General features: G+C 47.9%; 1 protein-coding gene across 1 annotated transcript in view; it reads right to left on the bottom strand.

Annotated features, from left to right (window-relative positions):
* HYDIN (HYDIN axonemal central pair apparatus protein) overlaps positions 1 to 20,518 on the bottom strand; it is a 151,833-nt gene that overhangs the window by 89,923 nt on the left and 41,392 nt on the right. The window contains exons 8-11 of the mRNA XM_086757793.1: positions 15,043 to 15,244; positions 12,917 to 13,100; positions 3,642 to 3,741; positions 224 to 342 (exon numbers count right to left, since the gene is read on the bottom strand). Coding sequence (XP_086613919.1) covers positions 224 to 342; positions 3,642 to 3,741; positions 12,917 to 13,100; positions 15,043 to 15,244 — 605 coding nt within the window. The remainder of the gene's footprint in view (positions 1 to 223; positions 343 to 3,641; positions 3,742 to 12,916; positions 13,101 to 15,042; positions 15,245 to 20,518) is intronic.

Raw genomic sequence — 20,518 nt, 5'->3', positions numbered from 1 at the left:
GGATATTGCCAAAAAGCAAGAATTCGGGCTTCATGAACAACATACACACCTTTCAGTCACCGTCAAAAGCATCCAGATCCTGTGAAACCCCCCAGATTTTATTATTATGTCTCCCTGCTTGCAACTGCCTGAGTTGCCAGAAATCCCACAGGTCCGCAAGGCTCATTGCTGTCCCGGAAGCCATCAGGATCCCCCCCAACCCCTGCCAACAACTACTGCTCACCTCGTAGCTATGGGCTGATCCAACAAAAACCTTCCCAATGTCCAGCTGGTCAAAGCTGAAGCGGAGCTGGGGCCCTATGCCTTCCCCTTTGATGCGCAGAGGTAGCCTGGTCTCACGGCCTGGGGAGAGATTTCCATTTCAGTACAATGATTCCCTCTGTTATACTGAATTTTCTAGGCTGCCTCAATGCTAGTCCCTGACTCTGGGCTGGATGGGATCAGCTCTAGATGCTCCAGGAGAAGATACAAGATCCTTCTCTTCCCTCAGGAGATATGTCTTCTAATTTCTAACCCACTCTCCTTAGGTTGTTTTCTAATTTAGCAACCAGTTTGCACCCTGAAAAAGTGACACTGAGTTTCTTCCCATGTGCTTAGATGAGCTTTGACATTCGTTCAGCGAAGGTACAAAGCTCACTAAACAGAACCGAAGACAAAAATACGCTGTCTATTCTGATGTAGTGGGAGACGACAGCACAGGAACTGAGAAAGGCTTTATGATCTCCAGAGAGGAGAAACACTCACCTGGACCCACCATGACACCAAGAGCTCAGCTTTGTAAAGACACCTTACCTGAAGAACACTGAGCAGTTATGGAAAACCAGCCTCCTCACATAAGCCACAAATGCAGTGCTAATATCCCTTGCTGCAAAGGTTACTGAGGTTGCAAGGCTTGTAGCTAAACCCTAAGGGGCTAATTTTCTTCCGTAGGTCTGCTAAGATGGCACAGTGCGGCATCTTTCCATTTGAAGGTTGTTCTGAACCACTGGAGCAGCCTCAAGTGCCTGAATCCCAGCTCGTGTTTTGGCTTGGGCTCCCCTCCCATCCCATTCTGCTCTGCACAGAAAGCGAGAAGCACAAGGAGAAGAAAGCCCCAAAAGTTGACACTACTTCACTGTAGCTTTCGTGCAAAAATATTCCTGTCCTTCAAGCTCCTTTTTTGCTATGAAGTGGCTACAGCCTCCTTGTCTTCAATCCCAAACCCACACCTGGAACTGTGGAGGGAGAGCTTAGACCTCAGTAGGAATAATGGCTTGGCACATCATGCAGGGCGTACGATTTGGCATTGCTGCCTTGCTTTCAAATAGAGGTGTTGGTGGCCCAAGAGCGCAGGACTTTGTTGCCAAAGTCCTTAACTTTTGCTGCTTTGACACTCAGTTTCTGGTTCATAGGACGCTTCCGTGCTTTGCGACTGTTTTTGAATGCCATTCTCATCTGGCCACGTCAATAAACAGTTTTACACAATGCAGGACACTTCTGTCACAAGGTAGGAGTGATCATCATTTGGGAATTTGCTGCTCCCTGCAAGGGTGGCTTCGCAAGGGGCTTTGCAAGGTGTAAGCCAGCACAGTTCTGTGTGCAGACAAACCTGAAAATTAATTTCAGGTGTCTGAGCCCCCCACTGCCTTCCTTCCGGCACTCCAGAGCTACAGCTTTATTTGCATAACTAAGAAAGTTCATTTTGAGCTTAAATATTTGCCAAGAGCAAATTTCAAACCATTTCTTAACTGCCAGCTTTGCAAGTTGCTCAGTGCTGATTAGCTCCGTACATCACCTGATCCAGGAGCATCTGCTCAGCAATTTAGGGAGGAATCTGCAAAAAAAAAAAAAAGTGGAGGCCAGCAAAGCCCCTTTCCAGCGGGGCAGGAGATCCAGCTGCACAATTCACAGCACTGCATTGGGGCAAAGCTTCCAGACGTTCCCAGCGAAGGGCGGGCACGCCATCTGCACATCCTACTCCGAAGGGATTTGTGACTGGCATGCAAATGCACGAGGAACACTGTCACACTCCTTAGAGGAATCAAGAAGCAAAATTAATTGACTCCCTAGTTAAAGACTGTTGTTTTCCTCTTTAAATTCCTTTTACACACAGGGACCCTGACGCTGGGACAGTTTCCATCCTGACAGTATAGTGAATCAGCTCTGTTTTGTAAGGAATGTGGGGTAGGTGCATCATTTAAATGACCTCATTGAGGTCCTCCTCCAAGGAGCCAGTGCAAGAGCAAAGCTCTCCCCAAGGCCCATCAGGGTCTTTCAAGAGCAGGCTCTTCTTCCTAAACACAGACCATCTGCCCAGCTCTGCTTCCTGTAACGCCCAGACCAGCTCAAGGGTTGCATGCAAGTTGTTGCCCTATTTCTCTGCAGTGAAAAAGCTCTCCTGGCACAACCCTTGGAGATCCCTGCAGCAAAGTGACGGACACCCCCATCACCAAAGCAAGAATCCCAGAGCCAGCAGCACAGCACCGAGCGAGGAATCCCTTGGGAGCAACTTTTTAAATCAATCTTTTCCTTCCACAGCTCTAACAACTGCAGCTGGTTGGGAGGAAGACAGTTTGTTAACACAAGCCCTGTGTAATTACTGTAGGTGGCATTTGCCAAGTAAACCCTGTGCAATTACTGTATAAATAAAAAGCTGTTTCATGACATTCGCATCCGTCAGCTTGGAGCAGTAAGGAAAGCAACAAAGCAGCTGGGTGAGTGATTTCAGCACCCTCCAGAGTGGGAGCCTGGCTGCGGAGGACTTGTGGGTCTTGCACCTCTTCCTCTTAGATGAGAAAAATCATCATGTTCCCTGGATGGAAATCTGACAGCTATCTCCCATCCTTGAAAAACACCTTAAGCAGCACCACGCAGAGGAAGGAGAAGGTAACTCGAACCACACAGCTTGCTGCAAGCATTCCCCACCCTGTGCTAGCACAGCAAAGGGATCACCTCTGTAAGAGCAAAGCTGGTGTTACTTGGGTGGGTCAAGGATAACCGCTCCCAGAAAAAGACTTGACAGCACTTCTGTAAGACACGACGAGCACAAAGCCTGTCTAGCAGACCGCTTGGGCTCCAGTTTCCAGGGAGGGCGTTCACCCTGCTGAGCACAGCAAGCTCCGTGCAATGCTACTCATAGGCACCATGGACTGGGAGCCACAAGGTGACAATGCCCATGGGGTGGCAGAAGCACGTGCTGGCCAGAGGTGGTCCTTTTGCAGACACCCTGCGCCCAGCAGGGCTCAGCCACCTACGGCCAAGGCAGCATCTGGGTAGCAGGAGGTGATACAGCATCTGGGAGCACATTTGTAACTCAGCCCTTACTGCCCGAGGAGTCTGATGATGCATCCATGTAATAAAGACTCATCTTAGAGGTAAACGGTCTATAGGGGCTTAGTCCTTGTCCACTAAAGCTGTTCTGTTGCGTAGCTCTTTGGCCTTTACAGACACCTCACTGCAGAGCAAATGCTGGCAAACTCATAGCATGAAAATTTATCCCTTCGCTGTCTTGGTTTTGCTGGGATCAGTGATCCAAGCTTCTAACCAGCACTGCCCTGCTGACAATCGACCCTTTCTAGCAACTACACAAGAACAGAGTGGGCTGGAAGACTTTGTGCCTCGGCTTTACTTTGGGTAACAGAAGCAGGAGAAAGGAGCTGTACCTGAGATGTCACAGTAGACCGTTTGTCGATAGACTCTGGCTTCTCGAGGTTCAAACATCACCTTAATTTCAGATGAAGAATTTGGCCAGATATCTCCCTCCTAAAACAGAAGCAGACAGCAAACCATTTATCTTCAAACGTTACAGTTCTTGTTTGCAATTACAGTCCTGCAGCCTATATTTAGAGCACCAGTGAAGAGCAAGGAGCAAGTAACATTTATCAACCAAATTTATAAGAGGGTTTGAAAGCAACCGCAAAAAATTTTTTAAGTCACTTACCTTTACTGGCACCTGATAGAGGCATTTTGTTAAATTAGGGCTGTAACGAAGCAACCAAACTCACTCACACTCCAGCAAATGAAGCAGAATCTCTTTAGAGGCACAAGCCAGCCTAAGGAAAAGGCACCTCTCTCCTGCACACCTTCATGTGTATCCCTGTATCGCTATGGCTACACGAACACTTCTCAGATCAGAATAGATTTAAAAATCAAATGGATTTTTCCATTCTTAGTTACGAAGGTGCTGCCTCTTACCCTTCACCTGTACACGTATCTAAGTACTTAACGTACTGCGGCCAGTCAGGGCACTCAGCACCCAGCAGAACAAGCCCTCCTGCCTGGGGATCAACAAAGAACAGACTCCTCTGTGACGGCTGCTTCTGCCCCGTGCCGTGAGCAGTCAGCCAGCACACAGGTTAGGAAAGACCTGAGGATGAGGTTGAGAGTTGGATGTGCCCTGTTTATCTCTGCAAGGTGCACACACTCCTCTCTCCCTGAACACAGCCTCAGACAGGAAGAGGTGAGATCTGCTTACAGCTCCACACCTCCTTCAATCAAAAATCAAACAAAACAGCTCCTTTCCTTGTCATGCTCAGAGATTTAAGTCTGGGCCATGCTACCAGTGCTTCTGCAACTGTGCTGCTTCCATGGGGTCTTCTCTCTTTGCTTCTCTCCCAAAGAGTCCTCGCACTGACACTGAGTCCCAGGGAGCCCTGTTGCTCACATCTGGAGGCATCCCTGATTTGTAAAGGCTCTCACTCACTCCTTGCAACTGTTTTAAACAAAGGCACCACTTGCATCCCCTCAACCCCTACCACTACCAGTGTCTCTTTGTGCATTTACTGACATAAATATGTGCACATCTGACAACTGTAATGGTCTACAAGGAATGAAAAATTTAGCTTATAGAAGGAGACAAAAAGAACAGAGTTATTTTTCTATCAACAAAGCGAGGCTTTGGTTTCACTTGCTGCTGGGTATCCTTAGTCCTTTGTCCAGAAGAGTCTTGAACTGACTGGAGCCTCCTGCACTCCTGTAGCATAAATATTAAATAACTAATACTTAGCGCTTATAGCTCAAAAGACAGTCCCCACAAAACTTGAAGAGCTATGACATGGTGAGTTATTGGCCCGCAGCTGCAAATAATTCACTAATGCACAGTCTGCTCACAGTCAACAGAACAGAGGGAAGAACAAGCAGAGAAAACTGTTTCTAACACCAACAAGCCAACACCACCACCACCACAAGAAGAAAACGGAAGTCTGAAAGTATAAAGTCACTTAGATTATTCTCAAAATCTAGAGCAAACACATTTGTCCGATCAAATGTACTTCGTGTTTCTATCCAGCAAGCAACTGGATGAAGATGAAACCTTATTATATGACAACACGCTTGCTTGAGGAAGCAAACTGGGGACATCAGCCTGCAACCTGCAGCCAGCGGGCCAGATATCAGAGCCTTTGGGTCCCACAGGGATGCTGCACGGTCTGAGCATCCACAGAGCCACCTTGGATTTGCAGGAATAAAAGCATCTGGGGTGCTCTGAACTACATAAGCTCTGCCACGACGCCTGGAGCTTGCCTATGCCAAGCTGCTGCGAAAAAACACTCAGATGATAGATTTCCCTGGTTTGGCTAATTAGACTCTAATAACTCACCAGTGCTTATCACCCAGCTGCTCGCTGTGTGTTTAACAAACCGAATTCAGTCTTCTCACCCTGGGCAGACCACCCCTGGGGAGGCAGGGATGCACTAGGCAGCTGCCTGGATCTGCTTTCAGCCCAACAGCTGAAAGCGCATCTCAGCTCATCGGTGTTCTGCGTTTCTCCTTAAAGGGTGCTACACGGGACGAGCTGCCCAGCGGAACCGTTCGATCCTCCAGCTGCTGTGATTCTCTCCCAGGGAGTCGCCAGGAGCCCTCGTTCAGCTCCCACACAGCAAATGCTGCCTTGCCGGCCTTACCAGCACCTACACACTCACTGCTGCTGTGCTGAGAATGGTGGCGATGCCTGAGGTCTTCATCTTACAGAGGGGCGTAAGGCAGAGGAAGACAGCACATCCTGAGCCTTAAAAACAAACATGCAGTAAAAAGGAGGGGAGTTCAGCAATGAGTGGGAGTGAAGAGTCTGTTTTCAGAATGGCCACCCAGATCACTTCAAGGAAAAGTCTCCATTTGCTCTGTAGAGCCCCATGCGCCAGACAGCAAACCATGGAGAACGTATTTGAACAAGACAGGACCAGTGAGGCTGAGGGTGAAAACAGGACTTGACTGCAGTTCTGCAATCAGGTGTACGAGGGCTGTGCACAGCTGGATTCCCAGGGGCACGCAGCTTTGGGTTTGTGCTGGCTGTCAGACAGATGATGCCTACCACAAACCGAGCATCCAAGTTGCTGGGACTGTGTTATTTTTCGCAAGACTTTGGGATCTATCTGAAAAAGCAGAGCGAGATTTTTACACCACAGCATTATTCAACGCAACACGGGCTGCTCTAAAGCAGAGCTCATACCAACAAGAATGAGATCTCAGAGCCAAACCATTCCTGGGAAACTCTGAGAGCATTCCTCCTTCCACCAAGGTGAGAAAACAAACTTATTTGAGCCTAATGCAGTAGTATCAGTCTTTCAGGTCAACTATCTAAGAAAGTACTGTTTTGCCGCCTGCTTCTGCTGGATCGCAGGCTGATGGCACTCACTGGGCTATTTTATGTGCCACAATCAGAGATATTGGCCCTGTGGACACTTCAGGGCAGTTTGGGTATTACTCAGAGGCTGACAGAGGCAATACATCTCCCATTAATGGAAGCAAATGTAATACAATTCATAAGCAAAAATGAAGCTAAGCAGGAAAGGAAGAAAATTAAAAAGAACCATTGGCCTGATGAATATGTATCTGCGAACAACGGTGCGCTGCTCTAGCTGAGCGAGTTTAGCTGACTTTGGGATTCAAAGAACTCCAAGGGCAGCACATCTGTGACAGAAATAAAACCGACATGGTCATCTTACCCCACTGCTTTGGAGCACAGTAACAGCAATTTATCACAGAGGCAGCGACAGGGACGGACTTGCCAGGGCAGGGGATCTAGGAAGGCAGTACAGAGCCAGGCAGGGACAAGAGTGGGAGCGGGATCAGAAACAGCCCGTGCTCCACGCTCATGACAGCTCTGTCTTGCTATGAGCTGCACCCACATCACCTGTTCTTGCTCTGGTCACCGCCATTTGAGCTTTGGGTGAACAGGACTAGGATGGCAACCGTATCTGTTCCCCCAGTAAGCTCTGGCAGTTGGATATACAGATAATCAGGCACGCCCGAGCCCCTAACGTGACTTGCCCAACAACAATCCCTCTGCAGTGGTGAATACACACAGAGAGACGTTGTGACTACAGCAGGGAGGTACTCTTCTCAGGAGATAGTGCCTCTTGCCACGAAACTGCCTTGTGCAATACCAAGTCTGCTTCCATATCCTTTCTCTCTCCTCCATGGGACCTGTCCCCATTCAACTCTTGTCCCCACCTAACCCCTGTCCCCAGTAGCCCATACACATCTGTAACACGCACCAGATAGCTAGACCCTGTCAGAGCCAGCAGCCATACCCTGCCTCTCACTGCTGCCAGGGCTTGCACCCAGCAGGACACCTCAGATCATCTCCTGGAGAGAAAGCCATGCCTGCCTTCACCTTTGCAGGAAAGGTGAAGGAAAAATTTGGAAACTTACTCACAAATGAAGGCAAGGCCTTATCAGAGAGCTGGCTGCCCCAGCTGGGACTCACTGTCCGTGGCACGCTCTGCACTCTGCTTATGGACACATGGGCACAGAAGGCGGGAGAGAAAAAATATCAGGGCTTTGCAACCTGCTCTGGCTGCCTGCTGGTCTCCATGTGGGATACGAGACATGGCTCATGGCACAGAAAGCCCCAGTTGTCCTGGCCTCCTCCCATTCCTGCATCACCATTGCTGTTGGAAGGGGAACCAGAGCTGGGTCAGTGCCTGCACGGCATTTGTCCGACACTAGACCTGGATCCTGGCCCAAGATAACCCAAATGGAACATCAAAACAGTGAACTTCCACTGCACCAAAAAATACAGCTTCAGCAAGAACCTGGGAGAACACCGCAAGTGTACATCTCCAAACAGTGACGGACTGGAAATGAGTCCCTGCAGGCGTTATTCAGAGCAGCCGAGCCCTCCGTGGGATGATTTGCTCCATGCTGCCGAGACCACAGTGATTGTTGCAATGTTGTGGGATCTCTCTGTACGCTGCACAATTAACCAGTGTGGGAGGGAGCCTAGAGCTTTGGGCTGATGTCATTTCTTCTTTTACAACCGAAATAGATGAGGGAGCAGCACGCAAACCCTGCTTGCCAGGGATGATGCCTTGCCATGCTCCAGGAAGCCATTCAGTGTTGCACCAAGATCCTGACAAGGGATGTATCTCCACACCTCTGAGGAGCTTCTGGATCCCAAGGAACAGCCAGATGAGACTCCTCTAAGGCACCAGAGGAAACAAGTCTACAGACTAGCAATAAACCCCATCCTTTCATATGCATCAGCACAGCTCTCTGGAATAATCCTAATGAAGCATTATTACTGGAACCTTGCACTCATATCCGCACTCCCAAGAAAACCGACACCAACAGTTCGTAGACACAGTCTCTTGAGCTCCTGATACGAAATCACCAATCTGCAGGATCCAACATGGAAACTTGTGGCAGTACATCCACAGATAGCTTCCCTATAGTGCCAGGGAAGCTGTAAGCCAGGCTGTTTGACTCCAAAGGCAGAGGGCAAGAAGAAATAATTAGCTAAAATTTATTTTACTCTTCCACGGCTAACACATATTCTTTAAAGACGTCATTATTCTGGGAAATTTGTCATTTCTCCCTTCGTTATTGCTGTACGTCAGACTATAAAACTAGAAAAATATTGTGAGTTATTTCTCCCGGGAAATTAAAGTAGGCTGTTGAAGAGGTTCCTCACATTCCTGCTACCTCACAGGGAAAAAAGATCTGCCGGTTAAAAGGATACGCTTCATTACCCACCCTTGCAGGCTACCGCCACACGTGTAAGAGCCTCGGGAGCAGCGGTCTGCCTGGGCTCGCATGCACTCTGTAGGATGCCAGTCGAGTTAGAGCACGGAAAACTACTGTGAATGCTAACCAGGACAGAAATAAAACATACACAGGGCTGTCAACATGGTATTGCAACACTTCTGGCTTAACGTCAGCCTCAGACAGGCTGCGACTGGCAGGTGCCATAAAATACAGACGGTAGATGTATGATGATACAGCACAAAATCCCCAGCTGTTGTACCCTGGCTTTGCCACAGCGTAAAGCAACGGGACACGGGAAGGGACAGCACACCATGACTCAGAGCTATGGATGCGATCTCTGTGCAAGAACCCACTGTAAATACTCACAGATCCCATGTTCCCCTTCCTCAGTCCCTAAATAGCGAGAATCTGCTAGACCTCCACCAGCCTGGATAAGAAAGAGCTGGTCTTCAGAAGCAGGGCACTCCCAACTGTTGGCCAAATCTCCTACTTTGTCTAGCAAAGGGGGAAGATGATCCATGGAAAGGAAATAACTGCTCAAAGCAGGCAGAAAACAAAAGATGGAGCTGGCAACAGCAGTACTGAAATGACACCCAAAGTGCATCCTGCTAGTTCAGAGCACTTGGGAGAGAGGCAGTGCCAAAGATAACATCTGCCTCTTCCCATAAATAACTGAACACACAGTGAGCTGCGGGATGGACCACAGCTCCCACTGGAGAGCCAAAAACTGAAGTGCTCTGTAGTAACCCCTCATCTGGATGGGGACCAGCTTGGTTCCTTTGCAGGAACACCACCTACCTCCTGGCCCAACAACACTAGCAGTTTCATAACCTGGACATCTTGAAGACTGGCTCCATCGGCTCATAATTAACACATGACACTGAGTCGTCGCTATCAGGCAATGACAAGACAGGGGTGACTCGTCAAGGTCAGTGCAATGCTAACAAATCCCTGTCCTCCCTTTCCTTTGGTTTCCATTTCCAAGGAGTCAGCTCCCACGTGTCTGCAGTGTGACTTACAGCTAAGCTGTGGTGGGGAGGATGCAGCAAAAAGCAAGCACTTTGTCCTTTGGTAGCCACCTGGGCTTCTATCACGGCTGCTTCTGCTGACGTATCATGTGTATTTGCAAAAATAAATTAAACCAAATTTGAGATGCACTCGGAAAGTCAGAGTTGCATAACAGCTTGTATCCCACAGGCTTGGATGGCTGCTCAAAATGTTCATGGTCACGTGGTGATTCCAAAATCACTGCCTCCTCTTTTTTGTTATTATTTTCATCAGCGACTTAACCCTATACAGACCAAAGTGACCTGTTGCAGCTTCTCCAGACAGCAACACCTGAAAACACCAGCAGCTAAGGGTCTACTTACACAGCAAAGCTTCTGCACAAACTCTGAAGCCACCCTCCCCAGAAAGCATTTCCAAGACTGCTAGCCCTCCACCATCTTCCTAACTTCTGGAAGCAACTGCTTCCTCCAGTCACTTGTCACAAGGGCTTAGTTATTTCTATAGGGTGCTCTCAGACACCACAGGTGATGGGTAGGAAGGGAGCAGCCACCTCCTTTGGCCAGAAGGCCTGTGAGGCAGCAAGGTCCCTGCTTTGGGAGGCCTCTCCAGCAGATTTCCATGGCAGAGCAAGAAGGGTGTCTGTCCAAGCTAAAGGTTATGGGGCCACCATTGGAGAGAAGGATATGGAAGTCAGTAGCAGGGGATTTTTAGACTCTACGTTTGATAAAGAGGAGGAAAAGCTTATTATAATTTGACATAAAGACACTCATATGTCATGGGGGAAGGAAGACATGAGCAAAACAGTGTGAAACTGATTGTTCCATAAATTATGGAATTAATGGAAATTGGAAGATTGATAGTGCTGGACAAAACAGAAGGGGAGAGACTCCTGTAGTAGCCCACTTACATTCAGTCCTGGAGCAAACTGTGTAACATCAACACAGCCATTTAGGAAAGGTTTCCATTCAAGACTTGAGGCCAGGCTGCACTTTATGTCCATCGATCACAGTGCAGAGCATGAGGACTCAGCACTGTGGACAGCCAGGCCTCTGCAGAGAAGTCACCTTAATGCACTTCAGGAGCTCAGGAGTGGGTTAAGCTACTTGTGGAGACATAGCCAGACTGTAACGAAGCAGGAGCCCTGGGCACACTCCAAAAACAGCTCTGATGCACCACAGGATGCTTTTAATGCTCAGGTGATCAGCTCTCCACAAGACGCCTACTGCTCTGACACAATCTTCACCAATTCTTCAATTCTTCAAAGTTACCTTCAGTCATGTCCATTATTTACTACCAGAGTGGTAAATTTGGTCATATGAACAATGTTCACAGAATCACAGAATTACAGAATTATTATCAAGATTGGAAAAGACCTAAAAGATCATCCAGTCCAACCATCACCAATACTTCTCAGCTAAATCATATCCCTCAACACAACATCCAAACGTTTCTTGAACACCCCCATGGTCGGTGACTCCACCACCTCCCTGGGCAGTGCATTCCAGTGCCTGACTACCCTTTCCGAGAAGTAATATTTCCTAATGTCCAGCCTGAATCTCCCCTGGCGCAGCTTGAAACCATTGCCTCTAGTTCTATCACTGTCTACACGAGAGAAAAGGCCGACCCCTAGCTCACTACAACCTCCCTTCAGGAAGTTATAGAGAGCTATAAGGTCTCCCCTGAGCCTCCTCTTCTCCAGACTGAACAATCCCAGCTCCCTCAGCCGCTCCTCATAAGGCCTGTGCTCCAGACCCCTCACCAGCTTCGTAGCCCTCCTCTGAACGCGTTCCAGGCCCTCAATGTCTTTCTTGCAGTGAGGGGCCCAAAACTGAACACAGTACTCGAGGTGCGGCCTCACCAGTGCCGAGTACAGGGGGACAATTACCTCCCTGTTCCTGCTAGTAACACTGTTTTTGATGCAAGCCAGGATGCCGTTGGCCTTCTTGGCCACCCGGGCACACCGTCGGCTCATGCTCAGCCGAGCATCAATCAGTACCCCCAGGTCCGTTTCCTCCACACAGTCCTCCAGCCACTCCGCCCCAAGCCTATAGCGCTGCCTGGGGTTGTTATTGGTCTCTTGGTCACATCATGCTACTGTCAGCTACAACGGTGTGACACTGCAGTTGTGCTGACACTGGTGGCTCTCAGCCTTCTATGGGCTGTAGGAGTAACCAAGAGAATATGATTTCCTACCTTAAAAAAATATACGTTCACCTATTTTAATAAGGTAAAAAAAAAAAAGAGGTTGGGCTTATTCTAGCCTTTGCTCGAAAGACGACAAGGGATTTTGCACTGCTCACACAGCAGGCATTCTTCATCTCAGACTACGAACATATTCAGAATCAAGGCACTGGCTGATTGAAGGATGCGTGGATTTGCTTGCATAAACAGAAAAGTAAAATATATTCTCTACCTATGTGCAACAGAAATGTAAAAGTCCATCCAAACCTGCCAGTCTTGGGTCCAGGCTCACAAATGACAGCAGAAGGGAGATTCAGACACAGTATCAGACAGGTTATGTGAAGGGATTGGTATTTCTGTGATTAAACTTGGGCTAAATTTGGCCTCCTTTCCACAGATGACCAGTTCATTCTTCAGGTCAAGATGCGACCTGACAATGCTCTAATATCCTTCCTTAATCCCCACGCAGTATGTGTAAGATGTGCCCTTGCGTATAATCATTGATACCTCTGAACACTCTAAGGATGCTTATTAAGTGACCTTAATTTCTTGCCCTTCCAGCAGCTCAGCTTTCGGCAGGCTCCCGCTGCCCATCAGGAGCCCACAGCCCAGAAATGCTTTTTGCAAGAAGCTCTCCCAGCGTCACCACAAACCTGGGGTTTTCTCTCAGGACATGGAGCCAGCTGATGCACGGATCTGCTGATTGACCTCATTCAGGGAGGAAGAGGAGGAGGAGGAAGGGAGGTTCTCAGCCATGTCTTACCACCGGCTCAATGGTGAAGATCTCATCGGAGAAGAGCATGGAGTCCCCCTGCACCTTTGCTCTCTGGTTCTGGAAGGTGCGGGAGAGCAGAGAAAGGCGTTCTCGCAGAGCGGGGCCCGCCACGCACTCCTTGAGGAAAGAATCCGTCTTGTCCTCTTCCTGCCTCTGCAGCCTGCGACACAGCCTGCAGCCAAGGGAGAGGCAAACCAAGTGGATAATTTAATAAGCAGCATATTTGCTGAGACTGCCGCACGAGCGCAGGGGCAGCAACGCAGCCGGGGAGGAACAGCTGGCAGCAGCAGCACAGCAAGGGGCCGGCCCTGAGCCGCGGGGTCCCACACCAATCAGATTATTACTGTTGTTTGCTGGCACAGCAGGCAGGTTTACTCCACACCTCCAAGAAGAGGTTTTTGAAAGCTAGTAGCCCTCAAGTGAGCCTCCTGGTCATCATCACCCGGCTAAATTCAAACACAATTAGAAAGGAAATACAGTCATGGACATCACTAGCTGCACACAGACAAAGCCCCAGGCAAACACTGTCACCAGCACCAAAAATACTCGCTTTGGCTAGCTCCCCGTGGAGCGCAACGGGAAATGTTTCTCCATGGCTGACCTACAGCGCTGTGCGTGAGGAGGGCTTCCAGCCACCAAGATGAGCAACCCTCAGCTCAGCCTCCATCAACAGACAATAATTCCACCATTACATCCCACAAAGTCCTGTAGGAGAAAGAACAAAACCCCTGGATAGACCTTCCAACGAACCAGGTCTTTTTAGGTCATATCCCAGTGTAGCATCCTGCACTGCCTTCTCCCTATGAAAGTCTTCCCTGCTCTGAGACCTCAAAAGCTTCTCCAACAGCAGGACAGTAGCCTTGGATCTATAACCACCGCTAAGACTTCCAAGTAAGGAAGAACAAGACATCCTGGTCAGAACAAGACAACCTGGCATTAAATGTAATTGGAAAAAAATTCAGATTGAAGTCTACTGTGGGGAAACCTGGTTGCTTCTGAGGGGAAAAAGGGGAAACATCACTCAGGGTCCAGACTGAGACAGGCGGGTGGAAAGAAATGGTAAAGGAATGGTCCAGGGAAGCACCAAGAGAAGGTCACAAGATTTTCTTTTAACACACTGTGCTTGCACAGAAGTCATACACTGTGTAATTAAAAACAGAGAACAGTGGAAAACCAGTTTTGGCCTTCAAGGCATTTCTGACCTAATTACGTTGAACTTTATTTGCTCAGAAGCCCTTAAAAAGTGCTCCAGTTCAAGGCAGTTTCCTGATCAGCTATAGGTTCAGACTAACTCCTACATACATCCAAGTCTGAAAAGTCACACAAGGATTCCCTAAATCACCGAAGCTTTTAAGTGTGATTTCCAATTCGCCTTCCTGGGCTGCAAGTGTTTCTCTGCTGTCTGAAATCAGAATTTCAAAGCTTCACCAATTACATCCTTTGAAGATCCTGCCCCATCTCTCACCACCACCAAGACACAGGCTGCTGAAGTCCAGATGCATTTCCAGGTCCTGTGCTGCCCCACCTTCCCCACAGAACCCTCCACCTCCAAACTTTCCCCAGCCTCTAAGAAAGGGCAGAAAAACCTTGTTGTGCTGGAAACCAGGACAACCAGGCAATTCAACACCCTACAGCAGAGTGGCCTCAACTTTTTGGGTCAACGAAGCTCTCTACCCTGCACATCACTGGAAAAGGAGCTTGACATCTTATCAAAGCTGGAGTGGAAGAAACTGCAGTGACTATTTAACTTCTGTTACCTGCAGCTACATTGAGTTCCAGATAGCGAGTCCTCACACTTTCCTCAGCCTCACGGATCCTCTGTAGCCCAGGGATCACTGGACCTCAGTGGTTTGTGCTCGCACAAAACATGAATTTGCGATCCAGTCATTGCAATCAAACTCGCTTCCCCAAAACATCATCCTCAGCTGAAGTATGGGTGAGACTGGAATGGGAAGCACTGAGCTCAAATATCTGAAGCTCAGTGACACATACCCTGACACTATGGAAGGTTTGCTTGTCCTGAACCATTCAGAAGCACCAGCACCCCTCTGAGGCCAGACATTAGTTTTACCCTTGAGCAGTGTATCTTACTGAAAAGAATCTTTCAAACAAACCTCAGCTTCTGCTCATCCTCCTCCTCCTGAGTAACAAAAGCCTTCCACTGGAAGTGGACTATGATTTCACTCCGATTGTGGATGACCACAGATCTGTGGTTTGTCAGCGTGACGTAGGTCTTCTCAATGGTCAAGGAGTTCCTGTCTAGCCTGATGTTGACATCTACAGCTGCTCCATAAAGGCTTGTGTGGGTATCTTCACCTGGAACAAAGCACAGGAGAGTCTTTGCTTGTCTCGCTTGCTGATGGAAATACAAGGAACAGAGCAAACCACAGGTAACAAAAGAAAGAGTTACTGTTCTTCGCATTATTAACAGTTCTGCAGATCAGTACATTTATCACATCCTGACAGCTGCGTGTGTACAGCGTGAGGATGTCTTGGACACCACCTTAAGCATCTTATTTCTGAGTGTGTTTGTAAAGATTTATCCCCAAAGTGACACTATTGACTCAGATTTTTCAGACGTGCCCATGGGTTGCCATCCCTCAGGTCACAGGGAATTCTGCGTCAAAGTCATTCAGGTGACGGAGGAGCCTCACCTCAGTCACGGCTTGCCCAGGGTTTCCTGCAGACCCGCCACCACTGTTGTATCTCTCCTGATCCCTTGCTGCTGAGAAGCAAAAATGCCTGGGGGCATGTGGGCAGAAAAGGGACACTGAGAAGACGTGAAGTCACAGCACATGGCAGGATGGGACACAGAAGAGAACTTCACTGCATTGTAAAAGCAGTGCCCTCACTTGCCATGGGTTTGTGAAGATGCGTCAAAATGAGATGGTGGGGCATGGCCCACACCAACCTGCCAATTACAGCCCTGCAAACTCACTTCTTCAGCCTGGATCCTGTTGTCCATGCCTGAGCACGCAAATCTACACTGAGCATTCCCAAGGTATTGAATGACTATAGCGAGGGCATCTTTGATTTCCACCCCAGACCTAGCTGAAGAGGAGAGTGTCCCTGGCTCTGTACATAAAATGAGAAACTACTGGAGTCTTGCTGGAGTACCTGCCAGCATTTCACCTTCCAGAATAGACTCCCAAAGTCTCCTTCCTTTGCAGAGCTTTCAAACCTCCCTTCTTCCCAACCAAATCACTTCTGGGAGTCATCTGAGACAAAACTTCAGTACCAAGCCTACTCTTCCTGTTGCAGGCGAGTGTTTCCCAGGTGAAATGCAAACACCAAACATCAGACACACTTTGGAGAAGGTTACAGCCACACTGATTCCCTAGAAATGGGATTTCTATGGAGCGCTGCTTAAAGCCTCAGAGCCAGCCCCAATGGACAAGTGCAGCAATCCAGCCATATCCTGGTGGGCATCCCTCCGCATCTCCTCACTACACGTTACTGCAAGGCAGCCAGCAGACAGAGCTGCTTTTAAAAGGTCAAAAACACAACAATACAAGAAGAGAGATGAGTATGTGCTAGATGGGCTCCTTAAATCCAAAGTCAGACACAACACAGCAGAATCGCATTCGTTCCTGGAAGAGAGCGCTCCCTCTTTGCAGAGGGCTGGGGAATGAAGCAAGAGTCACTCTTAAAAGAGTAGAGCACTACAGTCATTCATTCATCCCCACACATGGAGAACTCAGCCTTCGTGCCTGTATAACTCTCAATTTCTTCTCTCTTAAGGAAGTCTGCAGTGGCAGGGCTTTGTGGCTAGAGATGAGTTGTGTTGCGAGAAAAACAGCAATGTTTCTAATGACCGGACAATCTGCTTCTTATAATGGACAATTTAGCATATAAAAGTAACTGAGGTTCAGAAGAGTCAGAGGGAGCTACGCTTTACAAGCATTGCCTTTCCCCTCCACAGAATCCTTGGTGTACATTGTCAAGCAGAGGATCCAGGACCCAAGAAACCGGAGACATGCAGAGCACTTCAAGCGTGCACAACTCCAGTTCATGGATACACAACCTAATGCTCTACAACAATCAGGATTACGACGTCAGGAACTACCACAAAATAAACACCATGAAAGCTATTGTCATCTATCTAAACCCATGGCCAGGTGGGTCTTGAAAACCTGGGCACAGTTCTGACCTCCAAAGACAAGCTGAAGCATTTGAAACTAACTAGAGAAGAGCAGAAAGTACAATTGGAAAGTACGGAGCAGCCTCTGTATGAAGATTAAATCGGATTCCTAATCTAGAAATCACATGTGAGATAGACGGAAGAGGTTTGCAAAAGCCTGAATGGCCTGGGAAACATCAATAAGGAAAAAAATTGTCATGATTTGTCATAAAACAGGAACCCGGGGGCCTAAAACAACATTATTAGTCAGAAATTATACAAAAGTAGTAGCACTTTTCTAGGGAATATTCCTTTGGAACACACTGCCTCAGGAGGCTGTAGAGGCTAACAGCTATAAAACCCAGAGAGCAACTGGACAAATTCTTGGAAGAGAAAACCATCAAAAGCTATTAAACACATATGAGAATAAAGCCTCCAGCACAGAAAAACGCTAATTCCAGAGCCCACGGGGGAGAAAAAGCATATGCACTGCCTGTCGCTACACGCTCTGCTAAACACGTCCTATTGCTGCACTCCCGGAGAGGAGCCGGGGACGCAGCCATCCTCACGCTTCCAGCTATGAGCACCGAGGACTCTTTTGAAGGCTGGAGAGTTGGCTGGAGCACCTTCCACCACGAAGTATTGGGCATCGTGGTGAATATACAAACCCAGAAATCACACGTGCACAGTCAGGAGGAAGCAGCAGCTCTGTCTGCCAGGCAGATGAACTGACACAGAGAGCGGAGCTGTCAGGCGTGGCCAAGGGCAGCTGCAGACTTCAAGTCTTGGCTGCCAAATTAGATGTGACATTTCATTTAAAACTCTTGGTTGTTTAATACATAAGTTTTAAAAAAATGTCTGTACTGTAACAGTGATGTAGCACTAGGCATTGCACTTGACAGGGTAACATCCATGGTGTGCAGTTTGGGATGCTTTGCTGCCATGAAAACACATTTACTGAATTTGAACATATCTGCCCTCCCATTATTTACACAACATTATCTTATTACAGGCTGTCAGTTCTCTCACTCTTACACGCTTCTGATACATTTCCAATCGATTGCAGGACACATCACACTCTCTGCAACCCAAACAAAGCAATACCCAAACTCGAAATTAAAAGCTAGACTTTTTATACAGCGGTAGAGCAGATGCTGTGGGTTCTGCACTCCTGAATAACGCTCTTTGACGCAGCAGAAGCACCACTCATATTCCAGCATCCATCTACATGACTACAGATGCAGGTACCTCAACACATCATAACTTTTCACTATCTTGAAGCAAGAAAACTAGCATTGGGTCATCCTTCTGGGAGCCTATTCTGCAAGGAAAAAAAAAAGAAAAAGGAGCTTTCAGAAGAGCTAAAACATCTTTTGGAATTCTTCTAATGCTGTATGATTGTCCTGGTGCAAGAGGGAACAGTTCTTACAGCAGTACAAATTGTTCTTAAACAGAAAGACAAATTTTGTTCAGCCTGAAAGTACAGCTCAACGAATGGATGAGCAAACCCTTGAGTAAGATTTCAAAACAAATTTCAGTTTTTATGAAAAATGCTTTCCTAGTATTCAGCAGTAGTACTTCCCTTCATTGATTACTGCTCTAAATATTAGGAAGCTGGTAGCCAGATTGATTAGCCTGAATAGAAACAAAATACCCTGCTGCATTTAGTCTTCACTGAGAGGCATTCTTCCTTTATCCATCACCCACTCTTTGCTGAATTTGGATTTTAAATCTTTTCAGGAGCATGTGACAGTCAGATTTGGAGTACTGGGGTAGCATGGAAAGCAAGTTTAATTCCATTTGGCTGGTTTATCAGAAGAACGTGCCTTGCTCTCATCTCTTTTATGAACGCAGCTGAAGAGAGACAGGTCCTCCTGCTTTTTCACTGAAAATACAAACAAGCAATGAAAGCAGAGCACTTCACTCAGAAGGGTGTTATTGTACCTCCAGATTGATCTGCAATAAGTAATCCTTTTGCTCCTGCAAAAGAATCCGACCCAACCTCCTCATCACTGCTGGCACATCCTTGCTTTCCAAATAGCGTGCAAAGGACCGCTGTTACCACTTCACCACGGGAGAAGCGAGTCACCTCTCCAGGCTAAGTGATCTCTGGAAAGCTAGAGATGTCCTGTACAGCTGGGTCCAGGCCTCCCCACCATGTGCTTTTTGCTGCGTCTCCTGCAGAGCTATCACTAGATCAGGGTCAGGAGCATTTCTCTGAGCTGTTCAGTTGTTGGCAAGCTAACGGCATCACCTATGATGCACGCTGGTCTCCACCGACCTGAGAAAGACCATCTGTCAGCCCCAATCTTGCATTTCCAGCACTAGAGCAAAACGCAGAGCAGCGACAGTGATTTTTAAGTGTTCCTCCAAAGCAGCATTCATGAGCTACCCCAAGACATTGCAAGGAACCGTAAGACAATCGACGATGATGAGAAGGGAAATGGAAAGCAGTGCCCAGCCAGCAGTGGTCTCCTGGACAGGTTGCAGGCTCTTCGGACAGCTCTCTAGGACGTTAAAAGTGATCTCATTCTCAAATAGGCTCCTCATTGTGCATCCGTCTGTAAAGGAGCAAAGTATTCCCCATTGCCTTCTCTGCACCACGCTTAGGAAGATCTGTTTGCCTTGTTACAGGATGAAATACTCCGGCACAGAAATACCTGGGAGGCTTTGTTCCGCTCCGCGTGAAGGAGCCTTGCAGAATATATTGCAAAGGACAATGAAACCATCGGATGATGAAAGACAGCACTGCTGCATATCCAGGATGCTGCGGGCTATTTTTAATCATTATTGCTACTACAGCAATGATGCGCTGGGGTACCTGGCTGGCTGAAACATTGCTTTTGGCCCATGGGAAAAACAGTGCAGGAACCTTCTTTCTGATTGCCTGGCAAAGACATGCCCGATATACCACTTAATAAATCAATCACCCTTCAAGCTGCTCTTCTGCTTCTCAGCAGATGCTGATTGATCCACAGGGAAAGGAGGCTAATGAATGGCCGGCTCTGCCCTGAAAGGCATCCAGAGTTAACGACACTTAAGAACATATTAGTGATTTCCACTGACGGTAGGGCAGACGAGCTGCAGTCGAGGATGACCTGCAGTAAGAGATGAAAACCACATTCTTCCAGAAATCTTTCACATGCTAAAAACGGGATATGCAGTCACATGGAAGTCTGTTTCTGTGCATACCTGGGCATGAACAAAACAGCCAAAAGGAGATTTCTGACTTCCGAACGACCCTCCCAGCACACACGCCCCAGTCTGTGCTCGTTGCAGTCAGTGGTGGGGGTTGCTTTAGCAGGGTTTTTGTCAGGAGGGGTGTTACGTAGTTATGGAGCTATAAAACTGCAAAAGCCCCCAAGCACAAATGAAGCACAAACTTAATTCCCCTTCATCTACCCTCAAAGTGCTGGACCATCTGTCTTGAAACAGGAGGCCCTGGAGAGGGGGCAAAGGCCATACTCTGT

The sequence above is a fragment of the Chlamydotis macqueenii genome, chromosome 13 (assembly GCF_036417535.1).
Source record: "Chlamydotis macqueenii isolate bChlMac1 chromosome 13, bChlMac1.mat, whole genome shotgun sequence".
Lineage (NCBI taxonomy): Eukaryota > Metazoa > Chordata > Aves > Otidiformes > Otididae > Chlamydotis > Chlamydotis macqueenii.
This window is presented reverse-complemented; position numbering and strand designations above follow the sequence as displayed.